The sequence below is a fragment of the Chionomys nivalis genome, chromosome 26, assembly GCF_950005125.1.
Source record: "Chionomys nivalis chromosome 26, mChiNiv1.1, whole genome shotgun sequence".
Classification (NCBI taxonomy): Eukaryota; Metazoa; Chordata; class Mammalia; order Rodentia; family Cricetidae; genus Chionomys; species Chionomys nivalis.
In genome coordinates, this window is record NC_080111.1 from 8,648,351 (window position 1) to 8,663,887 (window position 15,537).

The 15,537-nt window shown below is 43.4% G+C and overlaps 2 protein-coding genes across 12 annotated transcripts in view; one reads left to right on the forward strand and one right to left on the reverse strand.

Annotated features, from left to right (window-relative positions):
* The window catches only part of Pms1 (PMS1 homolog 1, mismatch repair system component), a 73,536-nt gene extending 72,960 nt beyond the window's left edge, over positions 1 to 576 (reverse strand). For 3 of the 5 annotated variants that reach the window (XR_009056393.1, XM_057758581.1, XM_057758577.1), the window contains exon 1: positions 443 to 557. The gene's annotated coding sequence lies outside the window, so the exon portion shown is untranslated. Of the gene's footprint in view, positions 1 to 442 lie in introns of all 5 variants that reach the window. The other 2 variants (XM_057758578.1, XM_057758579.1) reach the window with 2 other exon arrangements.
* A 1,649-nt stretch (positions 577 to 2,225) lies between these two features.
* Osgepl1 (O-sialoglycoprotein endopeptidase like 1) overlaps positions 2,226 to 15,537 on the forward strand; it is a 29,822-nt gene continuing 16,510 nt past the window's right edge. For 2 of the 7 annotated variants that reach the window (XR_009056391.1, XM_057758501.1), the window contains exons 1-7: positions 4,446 to 4,679; positions 5,657 to 5,900; positions 9,768 to 10,155; positions 11,676 to 12,029; positions 12,746 to 12,876; positions 13,020 to 13,091; positions 14,720 to 14,824. Coding sequence is in view for 5 of the 7 variants with exons in the window: in XM_057758501.1 (XP_057614484.1) it covers positions 4,664 to 4,679; positions 5,657 to 5,900; positions 9,768 to 10,155; positions 11,676 to 12,029; positions 12,746 to 12,876; positions 13,020 to 13,091; positions 14,720 to 14,798 (1,284 nt within the window). In the remaining 2 variants the exon portion in view is untranslated. Of the gene's footprint in view, positions 3,465 to 4,445; positions 4,680 to 5,656; positions 5,901 to 9,767; positions 10,156 to 11,675; positions 12,160 to 12,745; positions 12,877 to 13,019; positions 13,092 to 14,719; positions 14,825 to 15,537 lie in introns of those variants that run through there. The other 5 variants (XM_057758506.1, XM_057758504.1, XM_057758503.1 and 2 more) reach the window with 4 other exon arrangements.

Sequence of the window (15,537 nt, forward strand, 5' to 3'; positions counted from 1 at the left end):
TTTAAAAGGTTTCCCAGGGTTATTTCTGAAATAAATTATCACAAACTTTTATAAATACAAATCATCAAGGCGAAGAAAATGTCATTTCAAAGATGATTCGGAACGAAACTGGATTGATGAAGTCTTTTCCTCTCCTTCCTCAATGAGATGAACTTCTGGTATCCATATTTCTTCAGGGTGGCACTCCACGTGACTTTCATCAGGGATAAACAGACATCGATAGACTTTGAGACAAGACCCGGCATTACAAGCCGCTACACTCTCTAACAAGACCAACTTTTTAGTCTTGCCCTCCAGAAGTCTGAGTAATGAGCTCCCACAACTGCCTTGCAGCCCCGAGGGCTTGACACACACACGCTCGCGCCAGGCCCGCCCCTGGCCCCGGGAGGCGGCTCCAGCCCCCACGAGCATCACCGGGCGTGCCCGACCGCCGTGACACTACCTTCCAGCTCGCGCGAGGTGAGGCATTCACCACCCTCCGCTACGTGCAGCCAGCAGACGCCGAGCCGTGGGGTCCACTCTGAGAGACGTCCCCCGCCACCATCCGCAGCGCGCGTGCGCGTGCGTGCGCTCGGCGGGACGGGCGTCCGCGCGCCTCTCGGTCCCGCCCACCGCGGGGAGTGGCGATTGGCGCGTCGGGTAGCCAATCGGCTGCAGGTAGGCGAGGCTTGGTAGGCTTCCGGAAGCGGCGCCGCGCACCCCTCTGGGAGGTGGCGGCAGGTATGCTACACGGCTCCGGGAGCTCAGCTTGTTTTTGCTTCTTGCAGGCAGCTGGTAGTCTCAAAGACTTTTGTGGGAGTCTTGATTGCAGCTTAGCTTCTCTCCTCTAACGTGGGCTCTCAGCTTTATTGCTCACTCTGGCAGGGAGGGGCCTTGTGAATCTGTTCAGTTTCAGAGACTTGCTGAACCAGTGTTGAGTTGTTTACTTTCCTGCTTAAGGAGCTTCCCTGCAGGATGAAATATTTCAGTCTCAGAGGAAACTGTTACACATCTGTCATCCCTGTCGTTTCCTGTACTGCGGTACCGTGTTGGCCTTAACCTGTTTACCTTAGCTCCTTCCCTTTATATTAACATGTAGCTAAAATATTTAGAGCATTTCCTTAGTGATCAACATTTCCACCACTCCCGTCACTAAAGTATTACTATATGCCAGTTATCTGGTACCTGATTATTTAGGGTCCGTCAAAGGGGAAGCTGTAACAATCTAGAGGCTGTACTGTTACCTGATGGCTCATTTCTTCCAGGAATTGGATTTCTTATGAAATACTGTTTTATTGCCCTTTTAATATGTTCCCTGTCAGTTTTAGCCATTTCTTTCTAAGGTGCAGTCTTGCCCCTTCTGTGTCATCTCATTATCTTTTTCATTACTTTTTTCCTTTGTCAGTTACCCATTAAAGTCCCCCCCACCCCGTGTGTGTGTGTGTGTGTGTGTGTGTGTGTGAGAGAGAGAGAGAGAGAGAGAGAGAGAGAGAGAGAGTTTTCCACTTGTGTCACAGTGTCCATGGAGGTCAGAAGAGGGCATTCTCTCCAGGATTAATGGACTATCTATGTATTTATGTGACTAACGTTCACGTCCTCTACAGTTATGCTGTCTTGGTGTAGAAATAGCTTCCAGAGATCCAATCTGCTCATTGTGAAAACCTCCCTGTGGTGACGTCAGCAACATGGCCAGAACCTATGTCACAATGTGCAAGCCTCCTATGGTGCATGGAACTGGGGGAACTTGAGTGATGGAGAAGAAACACGGGAGAAAGCTGCAGCATGGGAAAGTGGGCTGTGGAAGGCGCTTTCACCCGTCAAATTTTGTGTGAGCCGCAAGCTGAGAAATACAGAAGGGAATAGTCTTCTCATAAGACTGCACTCAGAAGAATATGTATTCACTGTAATTAATGGCATAGATGTTTCTCAGTTTCCCTGGCTGTTGCCGTGATAAAACATCCTGACGACAGCAATTTAGGGAAAGAAGGGGTTGTCTCACAGTTTCAGGTAATAGTCGAGAAGTGTTAGGAAATCAAGGCAGCAGAAATTTAAAGCCTCTGGTCACGTCACATCCACAATCAAGAATGAGGAAGACATGCACGCATGATTGCCAGTGTCAGCTCAGTCTCCCCGTTGTATTCAGTCCAGGGCCTAGCCCTAGGGAATGGTGCTGCCCACAGTGGGCTGGGTTTTCCCATATCAAGAAATGTGATCAAGACAATCAAGACAATCCCGGGAGCTAATCTTATCTAGGAAACTTCTCGCTGAGATTTTGCCCGCCAGCTGATTCCAGATTGTGTCAAGGTAATAATTAAAACTAACCATCAAAAACTATAGGAAAAAATACATCAAGCAGGTAACTAAGATGATATTCTTATGAACTTCAAGCATCTTTATAAAAATTGGAATGTGATTTTTTTTCTCAGTCTAGATATAGTCTTTTGTACCTAATTTTGCTTTTAATTTTTTGAATGTTTTTGACTCTCACTTTTAGTGGCAGTTTTGCATCATGGATGTACTAGTAAGGGTGCTCTAGAGGAGCAGAATGGATATAATGAATCTATCATCTATCTGCCTATCTATCTGTCTGTCTATCTATCTATCTATCTATCTATCTATCTATCTATCTATCTATCATCTTTATCTAGAAATGGGATTTATTAGAATGGCTTACAGGCTGTGGTCCAGCTAGTCCACACTGGCTGTCTACCAACAGAAGAATCCAGTAGTTGCTCAGTCCATGAGATTGGATTTCTCAGCTGGTCTTCGGTATACACTGCAGTCTAGAAGAAGTTAGGTTCTGATGCCAGTGAAGGACTGAGCTTACCAGCAAGGTAAGAGCAAGCAGCCAAAGAGAGCAAGCCCCCTTCTTCTACGCCTTTTATATAAGGCTGCCAGGAGAAGGTGTGGCCCGGATTGAAGGTGTATATTCCTACCTCAGAAGATTCAGATTAAAAGTGGGACTTCCTGTTTCTCAAGGTTTCATTAAGAAAAAATGCCTCATAGGTGTACCCAACCACTTGGGTTTTAGTTATTTCCAAATGTGGTCAAGGTGACAACCAAGAATAGCCATCACAATGCACCTAACCACCCAGTTCTTTTTCCCTTAGCATTTATGACTAGAAATTAAACCCAAGATTACAGCTCTGTCATGATCCCGCCAGGTATGGCTCCATCACAGCCTTGTCCGAGTCACTCTGTGCATTTCCACTTCCTCGCCTTTCTGTCACCTCTTACCTGTCTTTTGCTAACAGACTTTGAGAAGGTGGATTTTAAGTCTTTAGCTCTCATAACTAAGCAAGCACCTCTCCCAGGGGAAAAGTTCTGCCGAGTGTGTGACAAAGTGAAATCCAGGCAGGTCGTCGGAGTGGGTGTTTGTCGTCCCAACTGCGATGAAGGCTGAAGAAAGAACTGCTTACGCCCAGGAGCTAAGGGCCAGCTTGGACAACACAGCAAGAACCTCAATCCTATGCACACACATCTCGGTGAGCACACTTAAGGACTAAGTATTGTAAGATTCTGTCTGTTACATTCACCTGAAGGTTACAAATGAGTTTCCATTTTGGCATTTAAGTAAAAGGCTCAAGAGACAAGGTTGCCCTGGTCCTAGACTGTAGTCTGTTGGTTTGTGATAAGATTTACTAACTTTTTCTTTCTACTCAGACCTTCACAGTCCGAATTTAGTTCTGATATGCCACCTTTTCCCAACCGTGCGTTGTAAAGCCTTTGCTTGTGACAGTTTTAAAGCTTAGATAGCGAGAAGAAAAGTTTGGGGTACATCCATTCAAACTTACTAAGTTGACAAACCAAGCCAACAAAAACAAAATAAGATGCAAGAATTAGTACATGCTACACAGAAGGTTGAGCACAGAGTAGTCTGGGATTTTTATAACGCAGCGCAGTATTTTTTTTTTTTAATGTTTACAATTTATTTGACTGACTTCGCGATAACAGAACGAACCAGGCCTAGGTGTTTCTCTTGGAAGGGAAAGTGGGAGCGAAGGTGTAGACTATACAGCCAGAAACGCTTCCATTCTCTGGGAACCCGGGGCTATTTTCGCTGGTGTTCTGATTTCTGGTGAAAATACTCTTTCCCCATGAAAGCGAAAAGTTTCTCGGGTCACTACTACCTGTAAGTCTGGTGACATTGTCCCTAAAATAGGGTGAGGATGTACCCGATCCTTTCTCCCGCAGTGGCAGCAACACTAACCGAAGGCAGGGCCGTTCCTTAAAATGTACCGCAGTGCAATCAGAACTAAATTCGGACTCCTCTTCACGTCAGCGTGACCCTGTAGAAGTCTTGGTACTCGCACACTTCGGAGGAACGCCAGAGGGCAAGCTGGAAGTCTCAGGAGGTCCTTAAGCATTTCTTTACTAAGGCGCTCTGGTGCCCCAGGAAGCACAGCCGCCCCGAGAGCCGCGGCGCCGCCCCCTGGCGTCACTTCCCGGGGCCGGAGCTCCGGGCTCCGGCTGCAGTTTCCGACAGGTGGATGGTGCTGCCCGAACCCGGCCTCTGAGACTTCTAAAAGCAGGTCTAGTCGGAGCTCCTCTCCAGCTCCCCGCCGACAGGGACTCCGTCGCTTCCGAGCCAGCTGTGGTACCCAAACAAAGGAAATCCAATTCGTCTGCGGTGGCCGTGGGAGTCCTGGGCGCTCTCGACTCGGATCTGCGGGTAGTTCGCTGCATGCCGGTCCCTGCAGGTCCGCTTTCCCAGTGGAGGCGTTCCCGATTTGTTTCTAACCCCAGTCTTGCTCGACCCACACGTTTTGCAGTGTCGAAATGCTAGGGGGTGTTTATTGCTATCTCTGGGGGGTGGCGGGGTGGGGAGAAGGATTTAAAAGCTTGGGGTGATAAACCTGTTATTAAAAAAAATGGAGATGTGATTCCAAACATTGGATAAAAAAGTGTCTGCAGTTGTTTTGGCCGAGATACATTTGTTTTAGAATGAGCTTTATGGGAGGGCCTGTTTTCAAACTACAAAATTAAATTTTCAGTGGTGGGCGTATATTTTAATAAATATACACTGTGTATATTTATTAAATATACAGTGCTGTACACTGTTTTGGAGAGGAGGCTCAGGACATGGGGTGTGTGTGGGGTATCTGTTCTATTTGCCATTAATTTTTAAATTTTTAACTTAGTTTTAAAAGGACTATCCACACAACCACTGTGCAATAACATTAGCTGTTGTATAAAGTTCAAGTTGAGCACCCTTTACCTAAAATGCCTGAACCAAAAAGTGTTCAAATTTCAATAATTTTTTTTAAATTTAGGGATGTGTCATGTACATGACATATCTCAGGATGAGACTCAAGACTAAACGTGAATTCATGTTTTATTTGCATCCTATAAATATAGCCAAGGCAATTTTATATAATAGTTCTAGTGTTCCTTATATTTCCACTGGCAAGTCAGGTGGGGAGAGTGGTTTAGATTTTAACTTTAGGGGATGCTCAACTTGGAATATTAATGATTTTGTATGTTTTTCACTTTTATAAGACCTAATTTTATATTCAGTGATTTATAGGACCTTTGTAAGATTTTGACAGGTTTTCCTAACGCTCTTATAGTTTTGTAAGACTGCATACTTAAAAAATGAGTATTCAGTATTTTGTTTAAGTAGATGAATTAATTGCAAATGACAATTCCAAATCATATTTCTGTAATTCTTTCCCAGGAATTATCTGTAGAGCAGTAAGTATGCTAATATTCAGGAAGACAGCAGGAGTTTTTGCCAAACCACCAAAGAGGAACATGTATGGACTTTTGAGAAGTCTTCGTGTTTCTCCTGGAGTTCTTTCTCCTCGTAAGCTGGTCCTGGGGATCGAAACCAGCTGTGACGACACAGCCGCTGCCGTGGTGGATGAAACTGGACGCGTGTGGGGAGAAGCCATGCATTCCCAGACCGAAGTGCATTTGAAGTAAGTAGCAACCATTTTGGTCATTCCCGGTTTTATGGTATTTTTGTTTTGTTTTTTGAAAAAGAAAAACGAAACCATCCTTTTGTATTTTGTGTAAAAGTCAAATTTTGATAGTTGAATTCCTATTCTATTGTGTAAAAACCGCTGAGTCCCACTAGATATAGCCACGCCTTGCGATACAGGCCTTTAATACCAACGCTTCCGTGACAGAGGAAGGTGGATTTGAGTTCCAGGCTAGCCAGTGCGGCATAGTTGTCTCTAAACAAACGAACAAAAAAACCAGCTATGTTGGGGTCGGGGTGGGTATTTCCAGGTTCTTGGTGTCTTTTTCAAAGAATTGAAAAGGGATCACACAAATTCACACAAGAATCAAAATGACAGTTGTGAATGGTTGTAAATGTAACCACTGTCCAGATGGGCAGCCGACCACGTGATTAAGAGACCCTGATTCTTACTCAGGACTACTTTCCTGGCGTTCAAAGGAGGGATTGGTTACTCGGGGACAGAATTTGGGTGCTTCTTTATTTTGTTTGACAGATTAGATCATATACTCATTTTTTTCTGTTGTGTATGTCGGCTTCCATAGGCTGCTGTTTTGATCATGTGCATGCCCAGTTATTCATAGGCATAAGGCAATACGAGGACACAGTTTTACACATATATCCAAACTAGTTAGGCCGGGTCAGCCTTTCTGTTCTTATTCTGGGATGTTGGGGATACATTTGAATAAAACCTGTCTAAATTTGATTGCTACAGGGCCAGAGGGATGTCTACCAGTGTTCAGAAACAGGAGTACAGATAGCCCCATGCAGGCTGAGGAGGGAGAGGTTGCTGAGCGCATTGTTTGGAGAGGGGTGTGTATGCCTAGTGGGTACAGGCAAAGAAACTAGGCTGCCAAGGGAGAATGTGGGCATCATCCAAACCAGGTGGGGATCCCAAGGTTCTAAACTGTCTGCTGTGCCTGTCTGCCTCGAGCTAAGTATAGTTTCACATATAGGTTAGCACTGTGCACTGAGACCGAGCATATTTCCCGCTTCCTTGTCTATAAACTCATGATGGCATTGTCTTCAATATGAATTGATATGAATTCCTTTAGAACACCTGCTGCCGTTTTTGGCGAGTAAAATCTAGCCGTAGCGACACTCACGTTACTATCAAGACAGTGAACAGGTCTGCGAGACAATGGGGGGGACATGGTGATAAAATCACTGCTTACGAGCATCCCCCTCTTCCAGACCTTCAAGGCCTCACCGTCTCACAGCCACGTCAGCCATTCAGGGGTGCTAAACATAACCCTCAGATACAGCTTGGGATACTTCTCTCCGTTCTCTCTAACTTAGTTAATCCTCTATTGTCCCTCGCCTAGACTCCAGATTTCAATGGTTTCCTTCTTCATTAGTCATCTGCATTCTCCGTACAAGTTAAAATGTCTAGACAATGTTGTCGTTAGTTAGTTGAGAATAAGGCCGTAGTTTTTCTCATTGTTTATCTTTATCGCTTAGTATAATTTCTTGAAAGTAAAATGCCAAGGAAGGCGTGAAACAGATATAAAACAAGGAAAACGTGAGCGGGAGGGAAGGGACTGGAATTCAAACTCTCTCAAATCCCAGTCCAGGAAATATTTTCAGTTGGAAAATAACAGTCAGCGACAGATTGCTTTCTAGGGTCTTCTGGCATCACAATCTGCCACGGTCTCCAAGAGTCGGAAGACCCAGCTAGAAAAGTAGAGAGGCATCGATGTGGAGACAAGGTCAACATGAATGTGTCAAGGTCAAAATGAATGTAGAAGGAACATTGGGGTGACATGTTAGTAAAGCTCCCGGCTGATCTGACTTCCACATGCACCAGGCCCCGCTATAAATAAATAAAAAAGTCATCTAAAAAATATAAAGTAAATTAAATGTTAGACATTTTACAAATGAGCCTTGAGTACTCTTGCTGCCAATAGAGAAGAGGAATATCAAATAAGTCTATTTAAATAAGCTTTTAAAATTTTGTTACAAAATGAACTTACTGATTTACATACATCCTCGCTCCCTGGAAAAACATATGTGTAAAATATATATTTATATAAATTACATATAGATAATATAATTAGTCATTGAATATTGTGAAGAGTTTTATTTCTATGTATAGAAACCATCCCACATGGTCTTGCAATGTCAAGTATTTTAAAATGATGTTTTGAGACAGAGGTGGATTTTACAGACTTGGGGAACTGGATCCCAGCCTGTAAGCCAGTTAGAAGTTACTATATGTGTTGCTAGCCCCATTCTGCCCGTCATTTTTCATCCCGGAGACTGAATGTGAGGCCCTTAGACAGGTGCTTTCCCCTGGAGCTGCGTTCCCAACCCTCCCTGCTAACTCCTCCCTCCGTGTTTGGAGCGATCATCCTTTGTCCCTCATCAGCTGGAGCTCTCCACTGCTAACCCCAACACTAGATTCCCAGACTTTATTTTAGGATTGCAAGCTATCCCCTGTCCTCGTCCGACCTCCAGTGCAGTGTGTTTCAAAATAAACCTTCGTAAACCTGTCTTCATATTTCTTACTGCTCATACTTGTTTCTCCCCGCCGTTCCTAGAAAATATGAGTCCTCTTTGATGCCTGGGCCCCTCGTGGTCTTTAATGCATTTTAATATGTTACTCTAGACAAGTAACTCTTGTTTGATTTCTAAGATTCTCTCCTTGGAGATTAATCAGAGCTAAATACAGTTCTAGACTGCCCTTCCTTTGCTCATGACCTCTTTGGAATGCTTTATGAGGTGGTTCTGGTGACCTCACTTCATCAGAAATAAACCATAGCAGTCTTGAACACAGGATAAGAAGTCAGCAACAATATTGAACTCTTCCTAGTCCTGCGTTATAAAGCTCACAGTGTTAGCATACGTACTAACCCAGTGGTTCATCTGCACACAGCGTTAGCATACATACTAGCCCAGTGGTTCATCTGCACACAGTGTTAGCATACATACTGACCCAGTGGTTCATTTGCACAGTGTTAGCATACATACTGACCCAGTGGTTCATTTGCACAGTGTTAGCATACATACTGACCCAGTGGTTCATTTGTACACAGTGTTAGCATACATACTAGCCCAGTGGTTCATTTGCACACAGCGTTAGCATACGTACTGACCCAGTGGTTCATTTGTACACAGTGTTAGCATACATACTAACCCAGTGGTTCATTTGCATACAGTGTTAGCATACATACTGACCCAGTGGTTCATTTGTACACAGTGTTAGCATACATACTGTCCCAGTGGTTCATTTGCACAGTGTTAGCATACATACTGACCCAGTGGTTCATTTGCACAGTGTTAGCATACATACTGACCCAGTGGTTCATTTGTACACAGTGTTAGCATACATACTAGCCCAGTGGTTCATTTGCACACAGCGTTAGCATACGTACTGACCCAGTGGTTCATTTGTACACAGTGTTAGCATACGTACTAACCCAGTGGTTCATTTGCACACAGTGTTAGCATACATACTGACCCAGTGGTTCATTTGTACACAGTGTTAGCATACATACTGACCCAGTGGTTCATTTGCACAGTGTTAGCATACATACTGACCCAGTGGTTCATTTGCACAGTGTTAGCATACATACTAACCCAGTGGTTCATTTGCACAGTGTTAGCATACATACTAACCCAGTGGTTCATTTGCACAGTGTTAGCATACATACTAACCCAGTGGTTCATTTGCACACAATGTTAGCGTACATACTAATCCAGTGGTCCATTTGCATGCAATGTTAGCATACATACTGACCCAGCGGTTCATTTGCAAGAATGCCTTCAGACATAACTTATTTTCCTTCTCTCCTAGTTTTTTCGTCTGTCTTCCTTTTTCTTTCAGAACAGGCGGAATTGTTCCTCCAGTAGCTCAACAGCTTCACAGAGAAAATATTGAGCGAATAGTAGAAGAAGCCCTTTCTGCCAGCAGAGTCTCGCCACGTGACCTCTCAGCAATCGCAACCACCGTCAAACCAGGACTGGCTCTGAGCCTGGGCGTAGGCTTATCATTCAGCCTACAGCTAGTAAACCAGTTTAAAAAGCCCTTCATTCCTATCCACCATATGGAGGCTCATGCGCTTACCATCAGACTGACCAACAAAGTAGAATTTCCTTTTCTAGTTCTTTTGATTTCTGGAGGTCACTGCCTGTTGGCCTTAGTCCGCGGTGTTTCAGATTTCCTGCTTCTTGGGAAGTCTTTGGACATAGCGCCAGGTGACATGCTCGACAAGGTACTGTCTCAGAAGTCACTTTGTTGGCTCTTCCAGTTAAATAGTCATATACAGACTAGTCATCTAGGTAGTTCTGAGCAATGCCCCTTACTGGAAAGGTTTTTAAAAACCACGACAAAAGGCTGGATGGGTAGCAGGGTAAACCACAGACTTGATGCCAACTTTGACTATTTAATGAGTTTGAGGCGATCCTAGGCCATGCGGCAAGGTCTTATCTCAAAGATCAAGAGTTGTGGCCTGGGCCGGGCGGTGGTGGCGCACGCCTTTAATCCCAGCACTTGGGAGGCAGAGGCAGGCGGATCTCTGTGAGTTCGAGACCAGCCTGGTCTACAAGAGCTAGTTCCAGGACAGGCTCCAAAGCCACAGAGAAACCCTGTCTCGAAAAACCAAAAAAAAAAAAAAAAAAAAAGAGTTGTGGCCTGGAATAGTGGTGCAGACCTTTAATCCCAGTACTTGGGAGGCAGAGGTTTGTGGATCTCTGTGAGTTCAAGGCCAGCCTGATCTACTTGATGAGCTCCAGGACAGCCAAGAGTACATAGAGAAGAAAAAAAAAAAAGTGAAGAGTTGTGATAACTCTTTTTTTCTTCTTTTAGATAGGGTTCCTTTCTGTAACCCATGCTGGAGTCAAACTCATGGTGATCCTCCTGCTTTTGCCTTCCATGTGCTGGGATTACAGGTGTGAATCACCATTGTTTCCATCTCAATTTTGTCATTTTTAGCCATTTAATAAAATGCCAATTTTATATCTATATGTAAAAACTCAAATCCTTTGTAGTTATTGTTACATATTTAGTCAAATATTCTTGTGAAAGTGTTTGGGAAGCTATAGCATTGTGGCATGCTGCCAAAAGGTAATGATATACAGATATTAGGAGCAGAGCATTGTGGTACAAACCTTTAATTCCAGCCCTTGGAGGCAGAGGCAGGTGGATCACTGCTTGGTCTACAGAGTGAGTTCCGGGCCAACTGGAGGTGGGGGGGCTACACAGTGAAACCCTGTGAGGGAAAAGCAAAGACTAACACGGAATTCAGAATCCACTGCGTAATTGCCAACATCACAGCGGAGTTTCTTTAGAAGTACAGAGGGAGCCTACTGCCGTCCACAAAACAGCCGAAATGACAGAGGGGATGAATAGGCCAGATTCTTATTTTCAAAGTTAATCATTAAATAACCATCCTAATAAATTTTCCGACCCCAGGGTAAGAGAAAAACTAGGGAGGCAGTGCTTAGATGCTGCTGGTCAGGTTGTTCAAGAAAAGCCTTGCCTGAAATTAGCCAGTCTCTGTATTCATTCAGGATTTTAAATTATCTTTGAATTCATTATCTTTATGTCTTATGACTTCAAAATGTGCAGTCTATGACTCATTTAAGAATATACTTTTTAATGTCTTTTATTACAGGCATTGACTCACATTTTAAACCATCCTTTTATCCCTGGATTAAAGCTAACTTGGTCATAGTGGGTAATCTTTCTTTAATTACTTTATGATCAAAATATATTATCGTTTGTTTTTAATAGGTGGCAAGAAGACTTTCTTTAATCAATCATCTGGAATATTCTACGATGAGCGGTGGGAAGGCTATAGAACATTTGGCCAAAGAAGGAAATAGATTCCATTTTACCCTCAATCCTCCCATGCAGAATGCTAAGAACTGCAATTTTTCTTTTACGGGACTTCAGCATGTTATCGATAAGCTAATCGAAAGGAAGGAGAAGGAAGAAGGCATTGAGAAGGGGCAAATCCTGTCTTCCGCCGCAGACATTGCGGCTGCGGTGCAGCACGTGACCGCATGCCACCTTGCCATGAGAACGCAGCGCGCTATTCTGTTTTGCAAGCAGAGAGAGTTGTTACCGCCAGCGAACGCAGTATTAGTAAGCTTACCCGGTCACCCGCTAGCAGCGGTTCACTTCCCATCGTGTGGCTTTGGATTTAGGGCCTTGTGTCTCCTGCTGGACAGTGTAGAACAATACAGAAGAAAAGCGATATATAGCCATCGAGAAGGTAGACGTAACATCGCCTGTGTAGAAAAACAAAATCCCAGGCTACATTTTGAATTTGAAGAGGATTGGCCATAAAGAAACCAGAGTAGCCACTGTGGTTCCTAGTTTTAGAAAACAAGGCTGCTATCCTCCGTCTTTTAGTGAAATCCCTTTACACGTGCTCATACGACTTGGTAATCTTCCTATTTAATAGGTCTTAAGTCTTTGAAAATGGAAATGTCTAAATTCGGCAGTTAGCAAGATGGGATATTAAAAATGGATATTAGAGGTAATGGTTTTGTGAGAGCCGGGTAGCTCAGTGAAACAAACCAAAAGTGCAAATGCCGTCTAAAATATTGATGTATTGTGATTGTCAACGTGGCCGAGACACTTTCTGATACTAAGAAAATATTTAAAATGCTAGCAGCAAATACGTGCTGGCTAAAAACTGTGATTAGCGTCTCCAGATTTTTATTACGCAAATACTAATCACTTAGCCCCAAATAGTTTCTTGTTGGATAAAGCTGCCCCCCTCCCCCAGTGTAGTAACAGCTTGCTTCCTATCTGTATGCGATAGCATTTGGTACTCGTCTTCCCTATTCTTTCAGGTTGTGTCTGGAGGTGTTGCAAGTAACTCATATATCCGAAGAGCATTGGAAATTGTAGTAGATGCGACACAATGCACTTTGCTGTGCCCTCCCCCAAGACTGTGCACTGATAATGGCATTATGATTGCGTGGTAAGCCACAAGATGGGATTTCTTTGCAATCATGTATTTAACCATTAATGTCTTACCACACTAAATTGTCTTTCCTTCGACCTTGAGGCTGTTGGTTTTTGTTTCGGTGCCATTTTTGTCTTTGTTTTATTACTGTTTTTCAGGAATGGGATTGAAAGATTGCGTGCCGGCTTGGGCATTTTACATGATGTAGAAAACTTCCGGTATGAACCAAGGTACGTAGACCACGGATCCTGTTTACACAAATCACCTCATAAAAGAGAAGGAAAGCCTGGCGCATGTTCTTTACATAGGAAGTTTTTGTCGATATTCTGGTTGGTAGTTTAAGGAAAATTACTGGTTTTCATTGATAGACTTGAGAAATAGGTGATATGAAATATTTCTGCTACAGAATCAAATTATAAAAATTTTTCCAAGCCATATATGAGCCATGGCCTATTTCTATAGGCCATGAATAATGTTGATGTGTTGTTTATTTCGTCCAGAAAAGTACACATTTTAGGACTGGAGAGATGCCTTGGTAGTTAAGATTGGTCACTGCTCACACAGAGAACCTGGGGTCTGTTTTCAGCACCCACATGCGGCTCACAGCTACCCTTCCTCCAGTTTTAGGGGATCCAACACCCTGACCTCCATGGCTCGTGAATGCAGATGGTATACATGCTTACACTCGGGCACACACATACACATAACATTTTTAATAACAGGACGGAAGCCCTCTTCATGAGCTGTACTTTTGTGATGTGTAGCGCTATCTAAGGGCGGTTAGTGGATTAGCAAACTTAAGGGAGCCATGAAGATAACATGCAGGAATGTTGTAACTGTGCTCCTCCAGGAATCGATGGGATTAAGCCAGGAGGCAGCTGTTCACACTTAGCTTATGTCCTCTCTCAACCCATAGTTCCAAGAGCAGTTTTTAATTTGCTATCACGTTCTGTTCAGGTTAGGGAATAATTTAGGACAATTATGTTTCCTAATCTGACATCATTAGATGTGGACGTTATTTCTTCTGCTACTTTGAACTTCTCGGCTCCAGAGAGTTGTACTTGATGTGCAGATTGTTGATGCTGGCTGTGGATGGCCAGCATTTAGGGGACTGTCTGAAAGTTTAGCCAGTATCAGACGATAGTGGCTGCTCACTTGTGCCCCCTTGTGGCAGTGTCGAGGCTGGAGCTGATGGCTTTATCCTGCTGGGGTCAGGGCTTACCTTGAGCAGTGTCATCGAAAAGGGGGAATTTGAGGTTTCCCTTTGTTTACTGACAAAGAACAGATAAGGTGGGTGAGCGGGGAAGAGCTTTCAGTCTGGAAGAACAAGGACAGACCAACTGTGGACTCTGAGAAGTCATGGAAACTGTGGGAGCAGCAAACATATGAACAATGTAGGCTTGGCTTATGTGTAAAAATGTGCTTTTCATCTTGACCTCTGCAAAAGACTACAGACTATGGCATCTTTTGTTGTGTTTTATGCTTCATTTTAAGGGTTATTTTTCCACTTGCTTTTTTGTTGTCTGTTTGATAGTTTGTAGAATTCAAGGTTCTGCATGTATTCAAACAGACACTCTGCCATTGAGCCCTGAACTATATATCCCCAGCCTTCGTTTTGTTTTAAACTTACTAGTTTACAGCACTTTGGAGCAGTAGAGTTGTAAACACACCTCACAGTTCGGGTTTCTTATGAACGAGGTAGTGTCGTGCGTCGTCCTGGTTTGTGTAAGGATCATCATCACCTATGCCAACTCCCCGTTACTTCCACCATTGGCCAGACTCCAAGCTGATAATGTGCAGAAGTTGTGGTAGGTGGTGAAGCAAGCATAACGTAATGTGGCCTCTGGTTTCCATGCAGATGTCCTCTTGGAGTAGACATATCCAAAGAAGTCGCAGAAGCTGCCATAAAAGTCCCACAATTAAAAATGACAATTTGATTTGTGATTTTTAAAGGTCTTTACAGGTAACGTTTCAAACAATAAAATTAAGTTTTATCTTTTTGGTATCAAATTATATAAATATATTTATTAGGCGTCAAGACTTTTAGTAGGCATGTGTGTGTGTATGTATGTATGTATGTATGTATGTATGTATGTATAGCCCTGAAGGGACACGTGATAGTGTGCAGGATAGCAAGACGTCGTTCACAACTCAGGTGTTAGACCAGGAATGCTGTCAACCTCCCTTGAGACAGGCTTCTCACTGTCTACAAGCTTTAACAGGTATTTCAAAAAAAAAAAAAATATCTTTGGGGGCTGGAGAGATGGCTCAGAGGTTAAGAGCACTGACTGCTCTTCCAGAGGACCTGAGTTCAATTCCCAGCAACCTTATGGGGGCTCACAACCATCCGTAATGAGATTTGGTGCCCTCTTCTGGCCTGTAGGCAGACATGCAAGCAGAATACTGTATACATAATAAATAAATAAATAAATAAATAAATAAATAAATAAATAAATAAATGAAATCTTTAAAAAAATATATCTTTGGGAGAAATACAGTGGTTCTTTTGATTCCTGGTCCCATATAGTGGACGAATTTCTTCAATGAGAGTAGATGTAAAATCAGACGAGGTGTCAGACCCCTGAGTTATGACAAAACCTGACCAACAGAATATGGATTACTATTTGAGCAAGTTATTAGGTGTCATGCTTAGAAGAAGACTATGCGCTTTTAATT